Source organism: Dermacentor andersoni, chromosome 2, assembly GCF_023375885.2.
Source record: "Dermacentor andersoni chromosome 2, qqDerAnde1_hic_scaffold, whole genome shotgun sequence".
NCBI classification, from domain to species: Eukaryota; Metazoa; Arthropoda; class Arachnida; order Ixodida; family Ixodidae; genus Dermacentor; species Dermacentor andersoni.
Genome location: NC_092815.1, coordinates 133,707,730 through 133,733,267, shown reverse-complemented (window position 1 = coordinate 133,733,267; position 25,538 = coordinate 133,707,730). Strand labels below are relative to the sequence as shown.

The 25,538-nt window shown below is 43.7% G+C and overlaps 3 protein-coding genes and 1 non-coding gene across 4 annotated transcripts; 1 reads left to right on the top strand and 3 right to left on the bottom strand.

Moving 5' to 3' along the window:
- Nucleotides 1–9,731: 9,731 nt before the first annotated feature.
- LOC126541033 (small nucleolar RNA snR60/Z15/Z230/Z193/J17) lies at nt 9,732–9,816 on the bottom strand. The gene has a single exon (XR_007601613.1). It is a non-coding gene; the product is annotated as a small nucleolar RNA snR60/Z15/Z230/Z193/J17 (small nucleolar RNA).
- A 2,906-nt stretch (nt 9,817–12,722) lies between these two features.
- On the bottom strand, nt 12,723–16,638 carry LOC126540711 (ASNSD1 upstream open reading frame protein-like). The gene is made up of 4 exons (XM_050187553.3): nt 16,505–16,638; nt 14,311–14,364; nt 14,172–14,247; nt 12,723–14,095 (listed from the first exon to the last, which is right to left on the bottom strand). The coding sequence occupies exons 1-4, from the start codon at nt 16,547–16,549 to the stop codon at nt 14,034–14,036; spliced, it is 237 nt and encodes a 78-aa protein (XP_050043510.1). The 5' UTR covers nt 16,550–16,638; the 3' UTR covers nt 12,723–14,033.
- On the bottom strand, nt 14,427–16,498 carry LOC126540692 (CXXC-type zinc finger protein 1-like). The gene has a single exon (XM_050187535.2). The coding sequence runs from the start codon at nt 16,388–16,390 to the stop codon at nt 14,543–14,545; it is 1,848 nt and encodes a 615-aa protein (XP_050043492.1). The 5' UTR covers nt 16,391–16,498; the 3' UTR covers nt 14,427–14,542.
- Nucleotides 16,639–16,767: 129 nt separating the features above from the next.
- On the top strand, nt 16,768–24,450 carry LOC126540703 (transmembrane protein 177). The gene is made up of 4 exons (XM_050187546.3): nt 16,768–16,894; nt 18,025–18,190; nt 21,173–21,224; nt 23,606–24,450. Exons 2-4 carry the CDS (start codon nt 18,045–18,047, stop codon nt 24,365–24,367), a joined length of 960 nt encoding a protein of 319 aa, XP_050043503.1. The 5' UTR covers nt 16,768–16,894; nt 18,025–18,044; the 3' UTR covers nt 24,368–24,450.
- Nucleotides 24,451–25,538: the final 1,088 nt, after the last annotated feature.

Genomic DNA, 25,538 nt, shown 5'->3' with positions numbered 1-25,538 from the left:
TCTCCGCCAGTTCGGCGACCTCCAGTGGAGGCATCAATTTACTCGGTGTCTCGATCTGCAAGACAAATGAACGGGCGCCGGAACTAAGAGCGTCGCGAGGCCTGTCTGTTATCAAATTGCTTAATTGCTCAACGCTGCAAACATTAGCCATTAAGGTGATAAATCAGGTAATTTTGAAGTATACTACTGCAAATTCTGGCCATGTGTCACCACTGCGTTTCTTCGATTGAGTGAACAGGGGTGCTATGATGAAGCGAATATAACCGAAGTCATTTAAGCACGGTTTCTTTCACAGCGTGAAAACTCAGACGAACGAGAGATGGCCTTGTTGAAGAGCACCCGTCGTGGCTGTGGGAGGCAAACTAGAGCTGCCGTCGGGTATAGCTACCGGTAAGATAGGTACAAGTGCGCTCCCGGAAAATTGCTCGGCCATTATGTGACCTGAACGCTTGGAAAGAGGTGTTCGCCCCGACCCACTGCGTCCCCACCTAATAGGTGTATTGGGACGCCACATGGGAAAAGGCTGCCACGGGGGTGGCCCAAATCTCCTTTAGTCAGCGCTCCTGAAGGTTTCGACGGGTTATTAAAGATGCAGGCCCCTCTCCCAAGCGTATCGCCCGTGAAGAAAGCCAAGCGCCAGGCCGGGATACGTTCGTGCCCATTTTTAACAAACCAGTGGGAGCCCGGCGGTGGCGGGAGTAGAACTCACGACCTCCGGCAGCTTGGGTCGGGCGCTCTCCCACTAGATCACGGCTGCAGTGCAAACTTCTGCATGTTTACTTCAACATATTCGCGCCTCACAAATATTCTGACTGTATAACCGTACGCGATGGCACTGATCTTATGCTGTAGCGTGCACGTCGCAACCCATGTGCAAACAGGCGTCACTCAATTTAGCTTTGAAAACGTCGATTCGCCAACAGCAGCAACAAATCTTGCGACACTCTCTTTAACGGTAAGTGGTGCACGCTCACCACTGGCCGCTTCCGACATGGCCATGAGAACTCCGACGGTGAGGCGAACGGGCCAGCTCATTCTCAACCCGTGCCCCGCGTGAAAGAGCACCGGCCCACGGGCTGCGCAAACGAGATCTCACAGCTTGCAGCATTCCTGCTCGCTCGACGACGTATTTCACGAGACTCCCTTTCGCTTTCGGTGATGGATGTCGGTCCCTTCGCGTGTACGTTGCTTCCGCCCTGCGCGAATACCGAGCAGGTGTCGCTATATACACGTTAGGTGCGGCTATACACGTGTCTTCAAAATCAATTTTTTTTTTTCATATACTTCAAGACCCTACAAGGGGCGTTTTATAAGTGGTGGAAAAACAAAAAAGAAGCAAGCTTATTGCCAAGTGTCCGGCTCGAAAGATTCTTGTAGAGACTTCACGCGTTTAGTTGTAAATCTCGGCAGCAGCTAACGCGTCAGCAGCTCGGCAGCGACAAAACCAAGAGTACAAAAAAATGAATTTGTCATAGTATATCGCACTGTGTTGTATTGTAGCCCTGCCGTATGGCACATCTTTAATCTCTATCACACTTGTAGCTGTGTGCTTATTTCCGTTATAGTACTTACTTATATACACACTGGCTGCGCCATAAAATTATGGCTATGTCAAGATAACTACGAGGGCGAATCAGAGAGTCGTTCTCGAGGGTTGCAATGTGGGCTTGTTGGTAATGCATCTTCAAGGGGAGCACGGTAGCGCGATTAAAAGACGGGACAGAAGAACACACATGGGGACTCACACAGCACTAACTAAAAGTTAGCGCTGTGTGTGTCCCCATCTGTCTTCTTTTGTCCCGTCTTTTAATCGCGCTACCGTACTCCCCTTGAAGAGAGTCGTTGCCCCTATTTTTTATTAGCAAAAAATAAGGTACATACAGGTAGCTACAAATTTATTTATTTATTTATTTATTTATTTATTTATTTATTTATTTATTTATTTATTTATTTAGGAAATACTGCAGGCCAAAGAAGAGCCCACGCAAGAGTGCATGGGGGAGATACAGAAAAAATGTGCATGACCAAATACATAATGATGCAGACGTTGCAAAATAACAGGCAGGTATGTAACATAGTAAAGTACAAGACCAAAATCACAGTTCCGAACAATTTCCAATGGATTCAACAATTTTCAATACGTGCTATTCTACGTATCTTACACTATTTTTCCCCATAATCCCCACACCGGTTCAGACATTTGTCCCATAGCACTAAATTTGAGATGCCCCTGTGGTAGTATACGTACGCGCGCGACCTCCCCGAACTACGCAAGTCTTCACGGCCCTTTTGCGGACTCACAACACCACCACCTCACACTTCCTAAAGCGAGACACCTTTCCCTACACGTGGGCTGCATTTCCCTGTGGATTTAGATGGCCGTTCGTTCCTCGCGCTACATAAAACGAATCGAACTCCGTTGCTCGTCCGCAGTGGACGTGTGAAGCACAACCGCCAACTTCAACAACTGGCAGCAGCGCCGTGCCGCCGAGATACCGGCAGATAAGACCGGGCCGGTCCAAGAAAGGTCCACCGCTGGGAATGGATATGTTTACTTCGCATTTACGACCGTAATTTAGCTAAAAAGAACATAGCGGTAAAGATTTTCTGATTCGCCCTCGTATAGGGTTCAGCACCTCCGGTTCTAATTCTTCGAAAATGCTGCGTAGCTTAAGAGTGAATCTTTCTTTGCCTTCGAATTTCGCGCTTTGCTGGCTGCCGCTGCCTTGCTGAATGCGGACTGAAAGCAATACCGTCGTCGCGCCGTCGTCGTACCATTGTCAGCCCTGCTGGCTGCAGCTGTACACACTTTTGCACGATCGGTCGGTACGGGACGCAGTGTTAACAAACATCGGATGTAGTGCAAACTGAGGCGGCCCGCGGCAGCAGGTGATGTTCATAAGCTTGGACGTGAGCTCCGACACCAATGACACGCCGTCGTCGTCATTTTATCGACTTCATGCCATTGTGATCATTCCTTCATTGTCATGTCGTCGCAAGCCTTCCACTGTCTTCACTCTGTCACAGTCACTAGTGCCGTCATATCGTCGCTATGTTCCCCCTGATGTGATCATGCCATTCCCGTCACTGAGTCATTTTCATAGAATCGCCGTTAATGCCATCGTTGTCATCTTACCGTCGTCATTTTGTCGTGGCGATTCTACGGTCCTCATACCATCGGCATGATGTTGTGGTCAGGCCGTCGTCGTCTTACTATCGTCGTCAACAATTCACCGTTGTCGTGATACAGCTATCTTCAATCGGTACTGTCGTGTACGTTTCGTCGTCATCAATCTGTCGTCGCGTGTTCTCGCAAATAGTTGATCAGGAAAAGCGTTATTCAAAAGCTTCGTTTAAACGGATTGCCACAGCCTGCGGCACCAGCAGATCGTAAAATAATTTTGCGCGTTCAGCGCGCTTCAAGCAAGGAAAAAAGAAAGAAAAGATCGCGGAACGCCGGGCGTGTAAGGAGTACCACACCACGGGTAGGACGTGCGCGACTAAACCGCAGTCTCAGTGATCACATCGAGAGGTTTCTTTATTTTTAACGAACCTTAAATCTCTCCCCCATAAATGTGTGTTGGCTCATTTTGAAAGCTGTCTTAAATTACAACCACGGAATCTGCTCTTCAGATCACGCAGGGTTGCAAGGAAGGTCATCACAAATGAGCAAATTATGTGTCGGCGGTTGAGTACACGTATTACAAAGTATTTCTAAAGCGTAAACCTTCAACATCTGTTCTAAACAATGTGCGAACGAACATTACACGAGGCTTCCTTTTGATCCAACCACCTTCTTGAGCGGGCTCCCTGCCGCGCTATAGCACACGAGGAATACAGAACTGCCGGACAAACGGCACAAAAAGGCCGCACAGCGGCAGTACATTGGAACCCCCGCCGGAGAGAAGTGTAACAAAAGAAAAAGCCCTCCGCTGACTTTCAGTATGATGATAGCGGTTTCTAGGCCTTTGTTTGAATTTTGCTATAGCGAGCCAGCATGAAAGAAACGAGCCTTACGTTCTGACGGTGCGTTTGGCGCAGGCTTGGCGCAATTTTCCACTAAAATGCTCCGTTGGAGCAAGATGGCACCGATGTGAGGACTGCTTTTGGAGCAATTTGTCGCAGCTGTTCGACCACTGCGCCCCAGTGCACGAAAGTACACACACTGGAACTTGCTGCCATTTTCCGTTTTTAGCGTAGCATACACCAGAAGAGAACAAAAGAAAGAAAAGCTACGAAACTACGAAGTGAAGAGGCAATAGAGCAATCATATCAATCTATTGTACTGTATAATTTAGATAATTTTATTTCCTGCTTGTATAGATGTAGTGGCCATGGTCATCTTTATTTGCGGTGCTGGTAAAAGAAATAGAACACAAGTGAAATTCTTCTTTTCTAACTATTTGTAAACGTTAGGGCCAACTGTAACTCGGTTTTCAAACATTCAGCATGTTGAAAAAGCGTCACCAGATTATAGCATAAAACACACAGGTGTTGTCACTGCATTCTAAACGAACAACGCCAAAAAATATCACGGCCTTGGTTGGATATGTTCAGGAATGAACATATTAAAACGCACCTAGAAGGCTCTGAGCTACTCGTTTGTTCTAATACGGCAGTCAGTGCTACTCAACCACAAGGGACAATGTTTATGATCGACCAAAATAAAATTAACCTCGTGGATCGGGGGAAAAAAATCAGTGCCCTTCACTTCTTCACTTATGCCGCGGGTCGCCCCGGTATTACACTATATTCGGGATCGGCCCACGTATGGGGAGTGTAACGCCTGCTTCGCTTCTGCAGCGGGTCTGCCCGATATTGTATTATCTTCGGGATCGGCCAAGTATGGAGAGTGCTTAACGCCTGCTTCACCTCCGCCGAGGGTCGGCCCGGCATTGCACTATTTGTTTAAGAGTGCAAACTGCACTGTGTTGGAACATCCTGCACTATGCTAGGATCATTAGAAAGTATGAAGTCAATTTCATTTTTTGTTTCACCATTAGGGCTTTTCCAGGTCCACTTTCTGTTCCTACGCTTCCTGAAAAAGGTTTTCATTATCCGAAGCTTATTCCTTTCTGCGAATTCTACCAGCATCTCTCCTCTAGCGTTCCTAGAATCGACGCCGTATATAGTTGCCAATTGCTTGTTCACCAGCCTGCTTTCTCCCCACTTTTGCATTGAAGTCGCCTATAGCAGTATACTGAGTTTGCACTTTTCTCATCGCTAAGCCAACATCTTCGTAAAACTGATCTACTTCATCATCATCGTGACTTATGGATTAGGAATCCTACCTTGTATTGCTTCTTATCTAGGAGACCTCTATAGAGCTCTTCATCGGGCGAGAAGGAAAGGGCGCGTGGCGAGCCTTTCCTGCTCTGTGGCTTGTGCGATCCGGCGCGGCGCTGCTTGAAAGTATTGCTGTCGCCTGCTGCGGAATGATTTCGAGATGTTTTAGATCGTACTTTGTGAAATTTACGCAATGTCCGTTCACATAAGGTCCTCAGGGAAGCCTTTCGTTGCATCGCGGAAATATATCTTGGAGCCGCGAACATGTGACGCGAATTAGTGTTCCTGTATATGATCCCTGCGAGAGCATATACAGGGACACTAACGCGCATTATCAGCCGCTGTGTGTGTATGTGTTGTGAACTACTTTGCGTATATCGGTTTTAATTCAGCGAAGAGAACCGGCGTCTCTGTGTTGCCAGCACTGAAATGGTAAATCTGTTCACTATCTGATCGCTTGGCGTAGGGACTGAAACATAAGAGCGCATGCTCGTGTACGGCCAACCTAAGGCAATCACGAAACATCTAAGCGGCAGGCGCTATAAATATTTGTGGTTCACCAGCATCGTTCTCACGCATTTCAAGTCTAGTAGCTTTGAAATCACTACATGTCTACGCTAGCCTCCTGCATGAAGCCGATGGCGCTGCTCAACACAGCGATCAGTGCGGTTGGTGAACCAGCATGTTACATATATAAGCTATGTGCTTCGGCATTGCCTTTTTGCCCTCTAAAGCCATAATATAGGAGAGGGATCGCATAAAAATAATGCGGTGGCTATCTTTGAGGAAAAAATTTCATAATACGTGCGAGTGCGCCGTAGATAACGGAACGAACACAACCGAAAAAAAAAAAAAATCGGTTATCATGCTCGTTCTCGAAAAAGAAAACGGGCTAACGCCACACAACGTTTATAGATCTATAAACGTTGATGCCGCATGCTTGGACCAAGCGCTATATAGAACAAATATAACTTTAATCCAGCACCTACCACTGCTTAAGATGCTCGCGCAGTTCGTAAACGGTCGCTTTGCTGGACAACTTACAAGTATAGTTCACACCGTAAGGTATGATGTTACTACGAACCAAAAATTTTATTCATGGGTGGAAACCTCATCCACCGAACCAAGCAGTCACGCAATGTTATCTGCAGCTAACAGTTTGAATGCTTCTCAAAGAATAACAGCAGAGCTCCCCATCGTAGCAGAACGGTACCCACGCTGTTACGATCGTCGCATGTTTCATTGTTCCTAAACCGCAGCTTAGAATTAGAGGATAATACTGCAATAAGGTCACATTAGTGAATGGAACCTTCAGAAATATACAATTGATCTCCGAGGCTGATTGTAGGCTCTAACATGCGCGCACACATCGCGATGCGGGCTTCGTCCGCCTCAACGCCAGCAGTGTCCGGCCATACAGACTTAAACCACTTCAGTACGTCTCACAGAACCGTTTTTCACGTAAAAGACGTCACGTCACACTAAATCGACCGCGAGAACAAACACCAGAAACCAGCGCCGAACGTATACCCGGTATACTTGCCATGCAAAACGGAGCGCTCGCCGAAGCCAGCTTGCGAACTGCGCGTAGATGGCGCCCACGAAAAAACTGTGCATAGAAGAGGACATGTCCGTTATTCAGCAATGTGCAAGCCTCACCAGTTCTAATGTCACTAAGGCCGATGTCGCAAACAATACAATGTCCGATAGTCCTGCTAAGCTAGCCTCACTCGAGAAGGTTCGGGTGTTAAACGTTGGAATAGTTTCCATAGGCGGCTTATCCGAACCCAGATTCTCGGCACCCTCTGCTGCGATACAAGTCTGACCGACAGCTTGGTCAGGAGCTCCGCAGCTACTGGGGACTGAGGGCCATTGGGTAATCGAGAGTTCTTTGGGGGAGGGAGTGGCCGAACACCGCACCAGGAAGGCCAATTCCTGTTCGGGTGACGGATTGTCATGTTGAAGCATAGTGGGCCTTCCCAATTTGATTGTACCTGGACTAGTATAGCCCCACCCGTTCTCATCTTTTGCATAAGCCTGCATATTGAGCATTTCACCATTGGTTTAACCTAGACTTGAAGGCAATGCACGGCGCGTCGGTTCTACACGAGCAGACTGCATTAACTAAGAGGGTCCATCAAACGATTCACTATTTGCAAAACCCGAGTTAACTACGCTGCAAAATGCAATTTAAGAGGTGTCCAACAGCCCATGCAGCTTATGTCATGCTGTGTGGGAGATTCTGTGGAAATGTTCGGCCACGTTTGCAATAAAGAGATGACAGTTCAGTTGCAACGTTGCTACATATTTTATTCAATTCATAGACGAGCACGATGTCCGGAATCCTCCTTACCTGCACATAAAAAGTAAAAAGTGCACATGAATGATACATAAAAGAAGGAGTTTTGATGACTTAAGAAATAAAGTTCAGCAAGAGTTACTGCAATCACAGGCTTCAGCTGTCCCTATCTCTAGATGTCATCATTTCAAAAAAAGCTTAAACATACTGAAGGTGAACATACCTTTCCTAAATGCATGTGTCCAGGAGGCACCTGGAAATTAAGTAGTAATGTCAAAGGAAAATAAAACCAGAAATGCCAAAAATATGCGCCACAAATTTGATCAGAAAAACATTTCTCCACATTGCTCTCTCAGTGTAGCAAATACTCAAGCAACATCATGTGAACACCATGAGACAAAAATTACCCTTAAAGGGACACATTTGTTGAATTAGTAATTTACACAGCAATTGTATTGTGGTCACCAACAAACTGGGCAGGCTAGTACACAATAGATGGGAGGCAATGCCAAACTGTTCCTGCACCGGCTAGCCACGACACCAGACGTAACAGTGGATCTAACAGTGTTAGAAAGGAACCACTCAACCCAGAAAGTTTGTCACTTGAGCCCACTGTACTAGTTCTAGCACGGTATTGAATAATTTAAACTCGCTTTTATCTTTCATGAATTTTCCACCAAATGGAACAAATTTTAAGGAAATGTATGCATTGCGATTTGAAGTGTCCCTTTAATTTGAAACACTGCAGAAGGGAGGGCAGTCCCCATCTTTTGCACCACTCCAACTGAAACCCTAAATGAATCACTGCAAACCTCCATACTATAAACTTACCAATGAATGTGGCAGGACTCTACTGCTTGCACATCAACCTAAAATGAAAAAGTAAATCTGAATAACAAAGAAAAGGGCAAGCCAATTAAGCAAGCCTAAGGGCATCTCAGAGATCTTGGTGAAGGTCCTCATAAACATAAGTATTGGAGGGTAATCATCAGTGAAAGCCAAGACGAAATTGCACTGTGCAAAAGCACTCACCCAGACTTGCAGAGCCTCCAGGTTTGAGATGTGTACCTGCAATAAATATGACATGACCACAATGTCAACTGGATTCCCATGAATTCTGAACACAGCAAACACTAAATAGCTAGACTGTTGGAGTAGCCTGTGCAAGTACCTAACGGCAGGGAGAAAATTTTGTAACAGGCAAGATTGCTATTTCTAGCAAGTGCTTCCACAGAAGGCAACTATGTGTCTAGCTAAATATTTTTGTGCACATTGCAGCAACCAAATGAACACATGCTATGCACATTTACAATAAGAACTAGGTTGGAGCAGGGCACTAGATTGGCAATGGAAAATTTACGTACTGAACAGCTACGCAATTTTTTGGTGGACGTCTGAAAGCAGAGTCGAGGGATATGGTATGATGGACTAGAAATGTTTAGCTAACACCTCATTGCAAGCCAGTGCATCTTCCACATGCATAACCTATCCGGATGAACAATGTGCTCACGGAATTTTGCACTCATAAGTGGACCATTCTAGCCTACTACCCAATATAACTGGGAATGAAATATAATTCTGCTTTTAATGAATAACATTCTTCACATGTTTGTGACAAGCACCCATATTTTGTTAGAAGCTATGGAACTAGCAAAAATAGAGGCAATGTCTAACATTAATAGATTAGACCCTTGCCTATGCTAGTTTAAATGGCCAGCATGACTTCAGTAGGGACCAAGACTCATCATTAACCCTACCACAATTGCTTTGTTTCATCCATCTTGAAAAACTTACCATGCATCAGTGTGGAACAGGATGAAGTCCATTCCGAACATCTGCAAAGATGGCTGGTATCAGTTAATGCAGTAAGCATACAGAAAAAACATTAGGGCACAGGATCAGCACAACATTTTCCACATTAAGTTCAGCAGTAGCAAATAAGTCATCACAATTGGATAGCATACTAAAGAAAGCATATGCCCTTACCAGTTGCTGCAATTTGACAGCACCAGAAGCTCAGTGTTTGTGTCTTCTATAAGCCTCCAAGACTGCAGGCTATTGGCAGAAGTTCCAAAATACTGAAATAAAGAAAGTTGGGGGAATGTAATACACAAATATCGTGAACAATTTAAACAGTCGAAAGATGTTGCACTCAGATAGGAGCGAAAAACCAAATGCATTGAGTGTCGTCAGAGGCATCTGCTGAACTATGTTTTCATCACATTGAGACTGCGACACAAAAAAAGATATATCACAAACCTGTTGACACAATTGTAGCATTGCGATGGGGAAAACTCCCTCCTTGCTTGCAGTACTGTGGAAGCCCTTGATACTCCTTGAAACAAAGGGGGAAGAAAAATGAAAGAAACATGAGACAAGGCAATGCAAATGAGGAATAAAACTAGGCACGTTTATAATGTCAGACACTGATTTTCCACACGACTACTCGGTGAGAGAGTTCAATAAATTTCCATCATAATACTAAAAGTTTCTTTAATGCCGCTGTATTTGCTCTCAGATTTCACAAGATCTGCATCTGTACAACAGTTTCAATGCACTAGACAGCGGTTTACTGCGAGAGTAATCTTCGTAGTACCTCGCTTATTCTATGACCGAGCACACGACTTTTCGGACGAAGAAACTGGGCAACGGTGGCATGTTTATTAGTGAATTTCTTGAATTTTATTGACTGGTTATACTGGCGCAAAGGCTTGTAAAATTTGAGAACAAAGCAGCGGTACGCACAAAATCATCTAAGCCTGAACAGCTGTACACAATGGAATCCGATCTAGAGAAACTTGCATTAACTTACATTATTCAGCCAGAATCGCGACGCCGCAGCAGCCACGATGAGTAGGCCTGAAATAGAGGGGTTCAGCTGAAAAACAGTCTAGCGAGGTAACAAGACAAAGGAAGCTACAAAAAAACTCAGAAGAAAGTAAAGCGTGTCTATCAAAGCATTCAGTGAGATTCCCACGTTAGTGTCATCACGGAATCGATCACTCAGGCTTACAGAGTGTGACATAACTTACCATGCCGTGCACCAAGCCAGGCCTTTCGTGACCGGTCGGCTCGGACATGACTAGAAAAAAAAAATGTGCAAATTAAGAATCTTCCCAGAGCAAAACAGCATCCGTGTATCGTCAAAGAACCATCAGTTAGAGCTAATACATTCCACATCACTGTCATTCAGGAATGGTATACTTGTTCATCACATTTCCCGCCAACCTATATCCCCACATGGCGGCACCACACCAGCGTCTTCCACGGTGCCTAAATCCATTGCAATCGGTCAAAATGGCTCCTCGATCTGCTATTCCCATCACATGTATTTGTTCAATGTCCCTCCTACAGCAATCTCATGAAGATATTGTACTTTGCATTACAACCTTTAACAACAGTTCCAAGTTTTCCAGATCGAGGAACACGGGAACTGCCCTCAAAGCTTCGGCAGCGATTTTTTATGTTACAGCTGAAAATTTGCCAACAAGCGATTGCTAGTCGCCACTACAGGTCGTCAAAGAAAGGCATCAACTCAAAGCGCCGTTGCCTCATAGCATAAACAGCGGAAACTTACCTTCCAGGGCGAACAATATGTGCGCATCGGGCCGAGAAGAGCAAATGGAGGGCGGAAGCCACAGCGCAAGCCATTTTATAAACACGCATGGCCGGATTGACTTGGATTAGCTTCGACACATTGATTGCTTGTAAAAAAATATTCTAAAGGTTTCTCACCTGCGCGTTTATTTCATAGTTTATTTTTTCTACATTATAATTGATTTTAAAAAGTAAAGCACCTTTTTTATGCATTTGTCACAAGTGCACTTACCGCATGCATTGCGGTAACGATGGAAAAAATGGAAAATGGAAAATGGAAAAATGGAAAATGGAAAGATGGAAACGGTGAGACTGCAATATCTAACGAGATCCTGGGTGAGAGAGAGGTGTCGGTGAACCTCATGGTGAACCTACAGTGCACAAGAAGAAGCTTTTATTTCATTCCACCATTGACCATTTGATATACAGCCGACGTTAGCAGGGGGCCACTATGGTAAACTCGTACTCGTGGTAATCCTAGTACGTGGTAGCTATTGATAGTAGGCAGTCGCAGGGTCTTTTGGGTACTAATTGCTGCATGGCAAGAAGTATCTGAGTAGAATTATAATTACTGGAAGAAGCAACTCGTTACTTGCAACTTGCCAGTTGGAAGTCATTTGTTCCTAGACAACTGCAAACTCCAACATTATCTAAATGCCACACTTGCCCTCAAATTACTAGCTATAATATAGTTCACAGTGGAATAACTACTGTTGCGTTCTTTTTTAGCCACCATCACTAAGTAGAATTAAACATTTCCCTAAAACATTTGCATTTAAAATAGCTTTTTTAAATAAAATACTTTTCCCTTATGAATGCGTCACCATATGCATTGTGTCTCAGTTTTTAAAAGTTGGGTAAATGCATCTTTTTATGCAGCAGGCTGCACCTGCCCACGTTGCTTATAGTAGATCTCGCCTACTAAAAAGGCTAGAATGATACGGCGTGGTCAGCGGCCTTCCGATTTCACGTTCAAACAATTTTTGTGCAGTGGTCTATTAGATTAGGTAACATTGTAGTATTTTATCTGCATGCACAGGTTGGGAAGTGTCAGGCATGAACGTAAGAAGACAATCTCAGCGTAGTAGTGATTTGAGAAGCATGACACATGGTGTCCTAGTAAAGAACTATAGCCAGTAACATGGTACTGCATCTCGCACGTTTCTGGTAAAAGTTCACTTTTAAACTCTCTCATAACATACACCGCATGAATTGTTTCGGCAAGCTTACATGATGGAGAATGCAGCCAAAGGGCTGTCAGGCCACAGACATGGCTCACTTGTTGCAATCCCGCAAACAGCCTTACAAAAATGAGTTACCACCAAAAGTAGTAGTTTAGTTTAAGGTGTAGTACTAATTATTGACTTAAGAAACTAATTGCAAGTTACTGACAAAAACTAATTTTACAGTAACTTGAGTATTCAATTCCTTTACAAGGGCTAGGCGTGTTGGTAGTTACACTCATTCTGCTTCCTGCCGTTCCTGAGCACCAGTTAAGCACTCAAATTTCAGTTTGCAGAATGGTCTAAAAATACAAAACGAGTATCAATATTTTTTATTAGAACATGTTGCTGGTAGAGCTAATGCATCAAAAAGACAACTAAGTCACGTAAAAGAGGATAGGGCAGGTGCTAAATGAAAGAGTGGCCTGTACACATGCCTCTGGACATTGAGGCATGTGTAATATAAATCTTAATTGTGACGGCAATTGTTTTGCAGTAGTGGCTCAGCACTGTTCAATTAGTCCAATCACAGCGCCTCCCACCTCACTTCAACGGGGACAATGGAGCCTTATTCTGTACGCTCTTTGACACTACTCAGCTGTTCTCTTTCGTTAGAGAACACAAGATGCATGTACTTGGAATGCTTTTATATGAATTGCCTTTTCCGTTTGCAAGTAGCCATCTGTCATTTTCTTTTCAATTATTATTTTTTTAACTACATGGCAGTGCCTGGTCTATGGTAGTATATATGTTCAATGTTGTCGCTTGAAGGTTAGCGGTGAGAATTTAGAGATTCAGTAATTAATTACAAACTTTGCTTCAAATATGCTCTATGAACAAGTCAGCTAAACAGTATTTAAATTGTTCACTTTGCTGTTACATTGACAAGATTATGATACAAAGCTACATGTGTCAAGTGCATGCACAATGCGAAAAATCTTGTATGAACAAGATACGGTTCAATCTTTGAAATTTGATACAATAATACATTGTGCATCTTTGAATGTTAACTGCAACACCTTACCTCAACACTGCAACACACTTTACCTCGATGCATGCGAGGTTTCCCACCTATGTTAAACACATATTCAGTGGTGGTATAGTAGACTACACTACTGGATACTATATACTTCTGCCCACGACGACAGTTGGTAGCCAAACCACAACACAAAGGCCAAAGTCATCCACACTGCCTTTCACAACGACCCATACTTTGAGCTTATGCAGCATTTCACACAACAGTAATTCGTGACATGAAATGTTGACTGACCAAATTAAAAAAAAAGGATGCCCCTCAAGGCCAGTTGGTACAGCTTCTAACAGTAGCCACTTAAAGCCTTGCACTTCTGCATCAGCAGGTTCTGTTGTATGTCAAGGAAGCACACTTTTTAGTGGCATGCTTTGCTATTGCAAAATATAGGGTTTCTAGAGGCAGACTTTCTTGTTTAAAATTTTACTTGCGTTTTCCACCAATAAGGCGTGACAGCACCTCTTTCTTTGCTAGGTCACATGCTTGCATTGCACACATTGTTAATGACAAGTTGATGACAGAACACTTCTTGAATTAATAATAGCGTCTTGTTACTTTTTATAGGCAGAACACGTCAAGTCTAAAAGTCAAAGATGTGTCAATCTGTGGTGGTCTTGGATGGTTCACTATTCTGGCGGGCTTGCAACGCATCCAAGTTTCCTGTAAAAATGAGGAAGCTATATTAGCATGATATTCCTTCCTTGGCAGGGGATGTTACCCTCAAGAGACACTCAACTCTTTGTATCTTGTTCAACATCTGCCCGTGTGGACTTGAAGAAAATGTTGCTGTTTGGCTGCTGCTTGTAGACGCACTGCAAGAATGTCACAACCTCATTTATAGCAGAGTTCTCACTCGAACACCATTTCTGACTTACAGCATTTCTCTTGAGGCAGTTAATTTCATGCTCCAAGACTTTCAGTTCTTGTATCTGAAATGAAGATACGGCTAAACTCGTAAATTATAGCACACAATGACTTACAGGGACGCATGTCAGTGAAACTGTGGTGTATTTTCATGCAAAAAGAAACTAAACCACAAGAAATAAATGAATATGTACAGGATCTTTGTTTTGCGAGGCAAGGGAGAGTCAATCTGTTTTCGTGACATCAAGCCTGGATTGGTGCTGGCATTTCATAAAGTGCATCATGTGATAATGTTTGATGCAACATCAGTCCCAGGACACCACCTCGACTTGTCATTGACATACATGTGTTGCGTTCTTGCTCGTACAGCTCATCCAGTTTCAACCACTGCCGCACAATCTCCATGTCGATCTCAGCCCGACGAAACTTGTCCCAGCAGTAATGTTTCGAGCACTTCTTTTTTGGCACATTGCAGAATTCACCACTGTGTTCAAACACATTTGTCGCTATTGGAAAGCCACACACTTCATCGTCGCTCACTTTCGGCTCTTTTGAATGCTCTGGGCAGAGGATTCGGAGTCGTTTGCAGTAGGTCTTCTGGTGTGGGTTGTAAAAGTCGCAGAACACGTTGTCACCTTCAATGCGAGTCTTATACACAGATCCGTACGAGCTCTGACTCTCATACTTGTTGAAGCACTTTTCCATGTGGCGCATCGCCACACGGGCACTTACTTCGTGCCCACAAGTGACGCAGTATGTGCTCAGTTCACTTTCCTCATAGTCATCTGCTGCTTCCTCGTCTTCAGCCAAAGGTGTCTGCTTTGCTTTCTCAATGACCTTTTCCAGTTCTGCTCGCTTAGCTTCCAGCTGCTGAAGAGTGCTTCGAGCATCCATTTGCTGCTTGCGGATCTGCTCTAACTGGCGGCGGTTCAACTCGTCTGCGTGGCACACACTTGACTGCCACTGTTGAATACGCTGTGGCAGCACCTCGTAGATGCGGTTCGTGGCCAGCTTCAGGCCGCAGTCGTCGCTGCAGTACTTAGAGCCTGGTCGCACAGCCGCGGTGCAGCCAGGCCCATAGCACTGCCTCGGTACGTCGTCGTCCTTGCGACTTTTCTCTTTCTCGCCACGGTGTTCCCGTTTGTGTTCCTCCTTTCGGGCACGTTTAGACTCCGCCTTCGAGTCGCCCCCCTTTGTCGGACTCCGCTTGTGACGAGGCTTCTTCGCGGAACGCTTGACAAGCTCTGGTTCGTAGTCATCGTCCACGTAGTCATTCGGCAGGTCAGAGCCGTCGTTACCCACATCCAGGTCTAGCTCGTAATCGTCGTCGTGCCCCGCCTTGGGCCGCTTCGGAGACGATACCGGTTTCTTGCCCAGTATCAGACCGAAGTTGAGGCACTGTCGCTTGCGACATTTCTGCCTTATCTTGTTCGGCCCACCGAACTTCCTCATGTCCTTGCAGAAATCGCAGCGTCCGCAGTCTTCGGTCATGTAACATGCCGTGCATTCGCCACACTGTCGCGTGGACTTCCGACGCTTATTTTTCTTGGAACGGTGCGACTTGTCTTTATGCCTCGTAGGAGAGTACGCTTCGTCGTCTCTGGAATCTTTAGAATCTCTAGACTTGCTTCGACTCTTGTGCTCTTCGTGCGAGGAATGAGACTTCTCCTTGCGCTCCTTGAACTTTATTTCAAGCGTCGGATCCCTGTCGCGGCATATGAGGCAAAAAAACTTCAATATGTTTTTGGCGTACGATTCTGTTATGCTGATGCAATCGCCGTGGTACCACTCATTGCAGTTGTCGCAACCGATCATAAATCTAGTGGTGTCGCTTGTACGGCAGATGCAGTAGACAATTTCTTCCTCCTCCGAGCGATCGGAGCCTTGGTCATCAACGCAGCTGTCTGTCTCGCTATCCGAGCGAACAGCTGCCTTTGCCGGTGCTTTGGCTTCCTTCGGAGGTAGAGTCTTGCAATAGCTGTGCATTTCTTGGCCATAGTGCAGCGTTGTTTCGACATCCCCACCTCCACTGTAGTCGGTCCCATCACTGCTCATCCCTTGGTAAATAGTTTCGGTCTTAACGCTACACATTTTCACAAAGCACGTCCGAGCACGCTATTACGCCGCAAAATAAGATATGTATGAGCTGTCAGCCTTCTGTTCCTTCTAAAAGAGGTTTCAAGAAGGCAAAACGCAAATGCTTACGCGTCTTTCTCGTGACTTCGCTGCTGCGGCGTCGTTCTCCGCCATTTTGACGAGCAAGCTACCGGATGCGGAAGTTGCAGAAGTCTTTCGCTCTTTCTGACTTTCTGCAGCGCCTGCTTTCTGCGTATGCTTTTCTTGATTTTCTGCATGATTTTCTGCTTTTCAGGGTCTTCTGGCTTGACTCGGCTTCTAACGACATGAAACCGAAAGCCAAAGTGCAGTCAAATAATAGAGCCCAGTCACAGTATTCTTCCATCGCGAGCCCAATAGAGCCAAGTCAGATCAAGCTCACTTAGGGCCATGTGCGGGACGCGATATAGTTCGTTATATTAAGAACTTTAAAGTGGTCCCACAAAGCAATATATTTCGGAGTTCCTTTGTTCATACGACGTAAGTGCATATGTGTAATATCCTTACTTCCTTGTAAGCACGTGGTGTGCGATGTGTCCCGCGCGCATCCGTCGGATGTTGTGAGCAACACTTGGAGAAAATCCTTACTGTATCACTTGCCTAGCAGACGATGTTTCTTTCAAGATGTTCCGCATTGTTGATATTATACTGTGCATTGCCAGATTATGAAAGAGTGAAACAACAGGTCTAGAACAAGTACACCAAGATTTGTTGGAACAACTGAAATATTCAATCCGAATACGAGCAAAGTATAGATTGCAAATATGGGCTGTATCTATTGCCAGTTTCGCCTAAGTCACGAAAGGGTCTAAATGTATACAGATTTATTATTAAAAAGTACTAAACCAGGTTTGACAGCCAAGGACGTACTGTGTATTTTCTATAAATTTGAGCGCGAATGAACGGGGCGCGGAATTTTAGAGACAGTGCTATTAAACTGACGCTTTTGTTTCATGTAACTACACATCGTCGAGAACGTAATTTTGAAGTACGATCCGTGAATAGTTATGATCACTTTTAAACCTGTAAGGATGAACTCTCAAAGTGTCTCAGTTCTTATCTGTCAGTTGAGGGGCTATGGGCCTGTGAATAATATACATTGACGAAGTAATATTTTATCTACGATCAATAATTTTGGTCGTGTTTTGCCTGATTGCACGTCACAAATTAAGCGCCATTTTGTGTGTCGATTGTTCTCGACTTCTGCTGAAATATGCCCATACCGCTGGCAGCGGTAAACATGTTGCGCATTGAGCACAAATCACATACGGCACATGTTATCTATTTGCTATGTTATCTTTGTTTACTGCTGCATAATTACCCTGTTCTCAACTTACATTTTATATCTACTTTGAGGCTTTCTTGCTTACTGTATACCTTCTCCGGATCTCTTTTGTATTCTTTTGTATTTTTTGTTTGTTTGTTTGTTCGCTGGTACAGTTGATTTCAATCCCTGAACGAGTTCCCACACCCTTTTGTAATGCCTTCAGGCCCTTAAGGTGACGTAAATGAAACGAATGAATGTAGTAGTGTTACTTTCTTTTAGATTGTGTAGTCAGCATAGTTATCGAAGCTAGCTTTTGAAGCTTTTCCTACTTTCATGCTTTCAGGTCCATGCACTTTTGGAGTCATGGCTTCACGTTGGATGCTTAGCGAGAGGGGCAGACAAGCAGCTGGCATTGCTGGTCTCACGGGTGGCTTAATAGGGGCATTGGTTGGCCTACTTCCTCACACTCACCTGCTTGAACAGTATAAACGTATAGTTCAAGCATACAAGTAAGTGCCCATGCATTACAGTGATATACTTGGTGATATCAGTCTAGTTATGAACTGCTACAGTGTGCTCACAGTGAGAATAATGTTGTCACGTACGGCTAGAAGATGAAATGGCACAATCATCTGTGAACAATATCCCAAAGATTGGGCGCTTGGAGGGCACAGTAAAATAATTAACAAAAGAAAAAGAATTTGTGAGAAGTAAGCATTGTTGTGCCAGCATAAGTATGAAAGACGCAGGTAAGCATTGGTCTAGCGTCAACACTCAACTTAAGATCACTGTTGGTAGAGTGTTAAATGTACCCTGACCTCGCAATTATCAACCACTGAGATGACAAATATTCTGTTCAGTGCATCACAAGTGATAAAAAGAACAAATGGGATGGCTATAATCTTGGTTTGACATGTATAAAAAGAAATATTGATAATAAAAATATCTATTATGGTTCATTGCTAGCTATGGCATTCCCTGTTCTGAACATGAGGTCACGGGTTGTATTCCTGATCACAGCAGTGACGTCCCAATGTGGGCTGAATGCAAAAGCTCTCTTGTACTTTGATCTATGTGCATGTTTAAATGACCCTAGGTGGTTTAAATCAATCTGGAGCCTCGCATTATGCTGTCTCTCATGGTTCACTACTGTGCAGCTACTGTGAATCTCTCACAGCTTAATTCTTTTTAATGGGATGTGGTGGTACTTATAAGGTTGTTGTCACAAAGGTTTCCTTTCTTTGTTTAAATGACGGCCACTTAGTGCAAATGGGAAATATGACTAAATAAGGAGAAAAGAACAACTTAAGTTGTAGATAGGGTTGTGTACAGAAATTGCAGCTTCACCAAGCGCCTAACAACAACAAATCAACAGACAGAAACAGGTTATCAAATATCCCAGCATAGATGTTACTTGCACAAAACCTGCCTGATCAGCTGTTGTCATGACAGGTAGTGCTGTTTATTTATTTGAAAATACTTTATGGGGCCCGTTCAGTGGCATTAAGGAAGGCATCACAGAAACAAAATCAAACTATTGAAAAGTGTTTTAGGACAATTGCAGGGAAAACAGTATAAATGTAAGCAACATTTGAAAATTACTTGTACAGCTAGCAAACAAAGTAAAAGGTGCACAAGGTGAATGATCACAAAACAATGTTGGCTAGAACCCTAATTGCTAAATATAGCATTCTTCCATCTTTCATGCTAAGCCCTTCCATGCTAAACTGATGTTTCTTTTTTTTCATTGGCGAGTTGTTGCACCCTAATCACGAAGTGGTATTGAAGTACAACCATGGAATAGGTACGATCAACTGCATTAAAATCTGCACAAATGAGCCTTTGTAGTTTTTCCACAGCTCTTGTCAGGTTGCTTGAGTAACAGACACTCAAGTACAGAGGCGCTTGTTTTTCTCTTAAAATCGTAGAAAAACTTTCTCGCGCTTAGCACTGCTCTATTCTTCCTGAAATCTTGCAGCAAGATAACATTTAATGGTCCAGACTATTCATTGCAACACTTGGTACATTTACTTGCTTGGTTTTCACGAAAAAAGATGCAAAGGTGCCCTTGTATACAGGGAGCTAGTTGCTGCTAAGACAGAGCCAGCATGAAGTTGTATTGTTGCCTGTTGGTAGATGTGGAAAGGAGTCATTCCGGTAGGGTACCCGCATGTTCCAGAATTCAGATTTTGTTCATTATTTTTAATAAATTTTTTTCTGGACAAGGCACTTTTTAGAAAAGCTTACGCCATCTAGTAGTACCACATTCACATTAAAATGTAAAACGACTGCCACTCATGTGTGGCATTCTGTACACAAAAGTAAATTCCTGTACGAGTGAGACTCATCATTGGCATGGAAAGTGTTAAAGGAGTACTGAAATGAAATTTTGACTTGCCAATGTCATGCCTTAAACGAAGCCCCAAACCCTCCAAATGTCTGGATGTCCAGTAGCGAAAGGCATTACATCCATGTACAAATAATGTAAATTTGGTATTTGATTCCATAATTTTGTATCATTTTTCTCTAATATTTGTATTCAGTTTGATTAGGAAATTTCGCTATTCAAACGCTCCTGTATACTACATACTTTCCTTTGATTGTACATGGAAAATACTATAAAAGGGTTTAGTACTATGGAGCAAGTCCTCAACGCTAGGGTTGCACATGCACGTTTTACAAATGCATGCAGTCTGGCAGGAGCTCCTATACTGCACGTAGAGTTTGTACATGAGCTGCAGTGTCAAGAAAAAGGATTAGTAGTAGATCACAAACCAAACTGCACACTTGGTAGTGCATGCGGAGAGTGGCACTCTCCTGTGTGCATGTATTTTGGAGGCAGTAGAAAATATGTGCTCAGGTAGGGACAGATGATTCCATCTAGTAAAGGTAAACTCAGAGTTGCTCGTTCTGATGTATAATCAACAGGAAGAATGTTCACTGCATAGTAGCAGGCAGCCATGTAGTCAAATGTTGTATAAAACAACAACCACTGTGACATGAGCCTCACCAGAAAAGTCTCCCTTGCCCCTGTAATGTCATTAACATTCTAGTAGAGACCACTTCCTGTGGTCACATACAGTATGTATTGATCACATACAAATACTAAGACATGGAGCAAATATTTACTCTGATGATGTTGAGTTGAACCATCTTGTGCTTATCAGTAGATGGGATTAGACTGGCAAATTTTTTGGCACTTTATTTTTGTGCTGGTTCTACAGTTGCTAAACTTGTAGAGGGTTATCTGCAGTTGGAAGAAACACCTCATTAGCAGCCTAGTGCAGCAACATAAATTTGGAATTAAGCCCTGCAAATATAAAAATCTTCGTTACGAATTATGTTATCCACTTTTCTTTTCTTTTTTAGCTGTTGAGTAGAAGGAATGTTGAAGATATACAGTGCAGAATATTGATGAGGGGTTTCCCTCAAGAGATGACTCTGGCTCTTCTGTCGAAAGCACTGCAAACTCACAATGTATTTTCGAACAGGGAAGGCCGACCTATGGATTTGGATCCTGTTGTGCAGAAAAGAGCAGAAGAGGTAAGATTGCTTAGTTCACACCTTCTTTCTTTCTTTCTTTTAGTGCAAGTGAGCTTCAAGTTTTGTTGCAGCGACCTTGAATGCGCAGTTATTCAGAGAACCTTTCCAACTTATAAAGCATTTGTGGAAAACAAGTCGAGCGATGCAGTGCATACACTACAGTGACAGCACCACTCAAAGTCTAAAGTGAAAAACCAAGTACCTAAAGGTATTGATTGGAGGCTGTTTAGGTTTTGTCATGATTATATAAAAGTGCTGAACTTTAGCTATTCTTACACCTTCTTCGTTATGCTTCCGCCTGTGCCTGCTTCTTGTTGTGGGTGCAACATTATATTTGATTGTGTCGGGGAAAAAAAAGAACCTGCTGTGCAAGAGCACTTTGGGTGTGTTGCTGTTACCCACAAGTACATGTAACAAATAATGCAAATTTACTTTCAGTATCCCTCTTTCAAAAAAGAAGTACGGCAATAATGAGGACAGAGGCAAAAAGCCTGTAAAAGGGCTTGGCAGGGCCTGTGCCCTTTTCAGACACACCAGAGGCGAAACAGCAGATGTCTGCAGTGCTCGATAGTGGTTGATAGCAGTTGACGTAGTAGTTGTTAGCCCCATGTTGCCATGCTTGCACTGCATGTGTACAAGTTACGCCAGCGTGACGATGCCTACAGGTCTTGCTATTTTGCTGTAATGCAGGGCGTCCATGTGTGTAGTGGATACGTTAGCCCATACTGCTATTTTCGCCAGAAGACTAGTATTAGGGTTATTTCTACAGTATTTTGGTGCTCGTGGTACGAGGCAAAAGTATTGTTGTTTGGGTTGCGAGGAATGAACCTGCAAGGAAGAAGAGACCTTTGAGTCTGCAGTCCAGGGCTTTGTATCTTGCAAAGTGACAAATGTTATGGCGCCGTTTGAACCCTTTCCTCAACTTCTGTACCAACCTCCTACCATTTTGTTGCATAGTTTAAGCATATTTTTCATGAACTGAAATGTAAAATAATCAAAGAATAAATAAATACACTGCTGCTGTCACTGCTGCTGTCACTGTTGAGAGTGTGTATATACATGGCAGGAGCGCAGTAGGGAGGGAAACCTACCCGAGAAACTTGTTTGGACCTTTCCATTGCACCTCCACAATACCCTCTTAAGCTCCTTAGGTGTAGCCATGATAGCCTCTTGAGAGCTGCAATTATCCGGGACACCCTGCAAAAGCATTGCAAAAACTGCAATGCTTACCTTTGTCCAAAGGGGAAGTAGATAGAATGGTAGAGAGGAAGTTGGGAGAGCAGACAGAGAATGGGATAGAAACAACTGTGTCGTGAAACGAGTGAATGTCAGCCTTGCTACTCTTCAGTCACAGCTCGCATACATTGGGGGAGGACGGGGGAGGGAAAACGCGACGTAAGAAGGCAAGAAAACACCACTACTAGACGTGACAGTGAGTTGCGAACAAACTGGATAAATTTAATTTCAAGGTACAGTACGGTACATTTCTGCTATTTCTGAAAAATGAACACCATGCCAATTTGTCATGTGGACAACTGACACAGGGTGGGCAGATGGAAAGCCACATTAAAGCACTGCAGCACCTAGGTGACACTACAGAAGCGGCTGCACATCAAATCAACACTTGTTTGCCCACCGTGGTATCTTGCTGGAGGTCGGAGGTTTGATCTCAACTGTGGCAGCCACATTTCGACAGGGACGAAATACAAAAAAATGCTCATGTAGTCAGATTTAGGTGTACGTTGAACAACCCCGGGAGTGAAAATTAATCCGGAGTCCACCCCTGCGATTGTGGCTTTAGCAAGTTTTTACACCTCCATACAGTGGTTTTTACAGCTCCATAGTTCAATTAAAGTTTAATGCTTCTGCCACAATGTGATATGCCGTGTGAGGCAATGAGAATGCTAAGCTTCTTAGAAGTGAGGAACAATGGTGCACAACAACGTCTCAAGCAAACGTATGTCGCTCTGTGTTCGGTGTACTACGTAGAACAGCAGCAGTGGTGCACGCAAGGTAACGTTTAACATCAGCTCACCACTCTCTTATTGTACTAAGCACTGCAGATATTAAACATTTGCCCTCAACATCACTGCTAACTATTGTCAATCAACGCAAATAGCACAAAGCTTCACTTACATCGATTCCCGTAGTACATGGCATCCACATAATTCGAAGGAAGAGGCAAAGAAAGCTTCACTTTAAAAAGGACTGCTCCCAAATGTGTTGGCATTCACTCAACTGTCAATTCTGATTATGAATAGCCATTGTAAAGGCAGTGGTGGTGTAGCAAAACTGGACGTATAGGTCTCTCCTTCTTTGTCAACGTGTTTGGTTTACATATTATAATTGTATGAAATGACTTTCGTGGGATATCTACACAGGTCCTGCGGTTGGTTGATCTAGGCGAAAAGGAAAAGAAGTCTGTGCGATTTTTTCCCGTGCCAATTTTGGACACCTTCTTCGCCGGCAGCACAACGGGTTCTCATGGGGCAATCATCGGCCTGCCCCTTACTTTCAGCTACGCAAGAAAGGAAGGTGTGCAGACAAAGAGCCTGCTCGTTCACGGTTACAAGGAGGCAGACTGGGAGACTAAGGAAGGGGAGGCACTCAAAAAATCACTTGTGCTCAGCGAGAAGGCGCAGAAATTTGTCATCGCCCGGGAAATTTACTGGGCAGACACATACTACGTCCAGTTACAGACAGCGGCACTTTCGTTTTCTGTCTTCAACTGTTACGTTATGGGTCGGCTAGCCAATGACAAGCTCCACTTGCTGGTCCGTGCACCCCGTGCTCTGCGAGTGGGCCTGTACGGCATAATAGTGGCACTGAATGCGACTGTGTACATTTGCTTCAAGGATGCCATGAGCCAGTTATGGGACAGAAGAGCAGACAGGGAGGCAGCTGCCCTGGGAAGAGATTATGTGGAGGGCGGAATCGAGTATTATGAGAAACTTCTTCAGAGGAACAGGGCCTTGAGGGCATTGCTGGGGGACGAGGGACGGAAGTGCTACACTTCAAAAGGAAATATCAACAGGATACTTCGAACTGACCATATCCCAATCACACACAGATTAGATGGGTTAAAAAATCGGCTGCAGGTGGATAGTAAAGAGGTAGATAGTATGAGCGAGTTCAGTGCCTGATGTTTTGCTGAGCTGAAAACGGAAAACGTAGACTGACTTGTGTTGTAGAAGTACAGCTCAATGAATAAAAGAAAGTGCAAAAACTGTGCTTCTGATGGAATTTTATTACAGTTCAAAAGATGTTCAAGGAGTGCACCAGTAGTGTTATGTGCTCAATTAAGTACACTGTGTAATCCTGCATTTCAATACTTAAGTTGCAGTCAATGTATCTGTCCGTGGGTCTTCAGTGGCAGTTGATATGGCAGTTGATATGCATCCTCAAGAACAAATTCTGGTGATTTAGAAAAAAACAAAAGAATTTGATGAACGAGATCTCAAAATAGCTTTTTTGGATGGAATATTTTGCTGTAAATGAGCATTTTTTTTTTCTTTTAATTTTTTTTCTACACTGGTGCACCTTGTTTGAGCTGTTTTACAGAGCTATCTGCTTGTTGGGCTGGATTCATATAAGGCCACCCTGAATGCATTTTTAAAGTATCTGGCTTAAAATCTAGAGCAGTTGAAGATGGCTGCAATGATCCCGTGAGCCACATGAAGATAATTACTGTTATGCATATGAGACATGTTCACGAAAGACTGAAAGGGCTTTGATTTTTCTGCACGATGTGCTGTCATGTTGCATTGGAGAACAAATGAACAGAACACTATTGAAATACATCCCATACCTTGTTTGCTAGGCTTGCAATGTCCTGGACATGAATAACCAGTTGATATACATTCATTACGTATGAGCTACCATGTTGAGACATTAGTCATACCAGATCTGCATTTGAATGGACATAGAAGCATGGTACAATGAGACACCACCTGATCAAACATCACTTGAACAAACTATTCAGATCAGCATACCATTGCAACGACCCTGTTGTGATAGCGTTTCGCCACACCAATAGCAACCCTACATATAAATAACTAAACCAAATTTGTCACAAAGCAGGTTATCACAAACTATTAAACACAACGAAGTAATGGTACTTCCCATCGAATTTTCAGTAAAGATCGATGCATTTAAAATCTCATTTTAAGAAAGCAAAACTTGCCTTAAGTACATACAACAAACTTCTTTAGTTATGAAGATTCGCTATCATTTCGCGCTGATTGGGAGGAAATTTGATGGTGATCGACACTGTTTGCAACTTGTATGTATCAGGAGTTCAAAATTCCCGCGGCG

Bases quoted from the DNA above. Each gene is read 5' to 3' on its own strand.
- LOC126540692 (XM_050187535.2), bottom strand. From the start codon at position 16,390: ATGTGTAGCGTTAAGACCGAAACTATTTACCAAGGGATGAGCAGTGAT.
- LOC126540711 (XM_050187553.3), bottom strand. From the start codon at position 16,549: ATGGCGGAGAACGACGCCGCAGCAGCGAAGTCACGAGAAAGACGC. The intron at 14,248-14,310 runs GTAAGTCAGAAA...ACATTCTTGCAG, and splicing joins ACTGCCTCAAGAGAAATGCT to TGCGTCTACAAGCAGCAGCC. The intron at 14,096-14,171 runs GTTGAGTGTCTC...TCATTTTTACAG, and splicing joins TGTTGAACAAGATACAAAGA to GAAACTTGGATGCGTTGCAA.
- LOC126540703 (XM_050187546.3), top strand. From the start codon at position 18,045: ATGGCTTCACGTTGGATGCTTAGCGAGAGGGGCAGACAAGCAGCTGGC. The intron at 18,191-21,172 runs GTAAGTGCCCAT...ATTTTCGAACAG, and splicing joins CGTATAGTTCAAGCATACAA to GGAAGGCCGACCTATGGATT. The intron at 21,225-23,605 runs GTAAGATTGCTT...ATATCTACACAG, and splicing joins TGCAGAAAAGAGCAGAAGAG to GTCCTGCGGTTGGTTGATCT.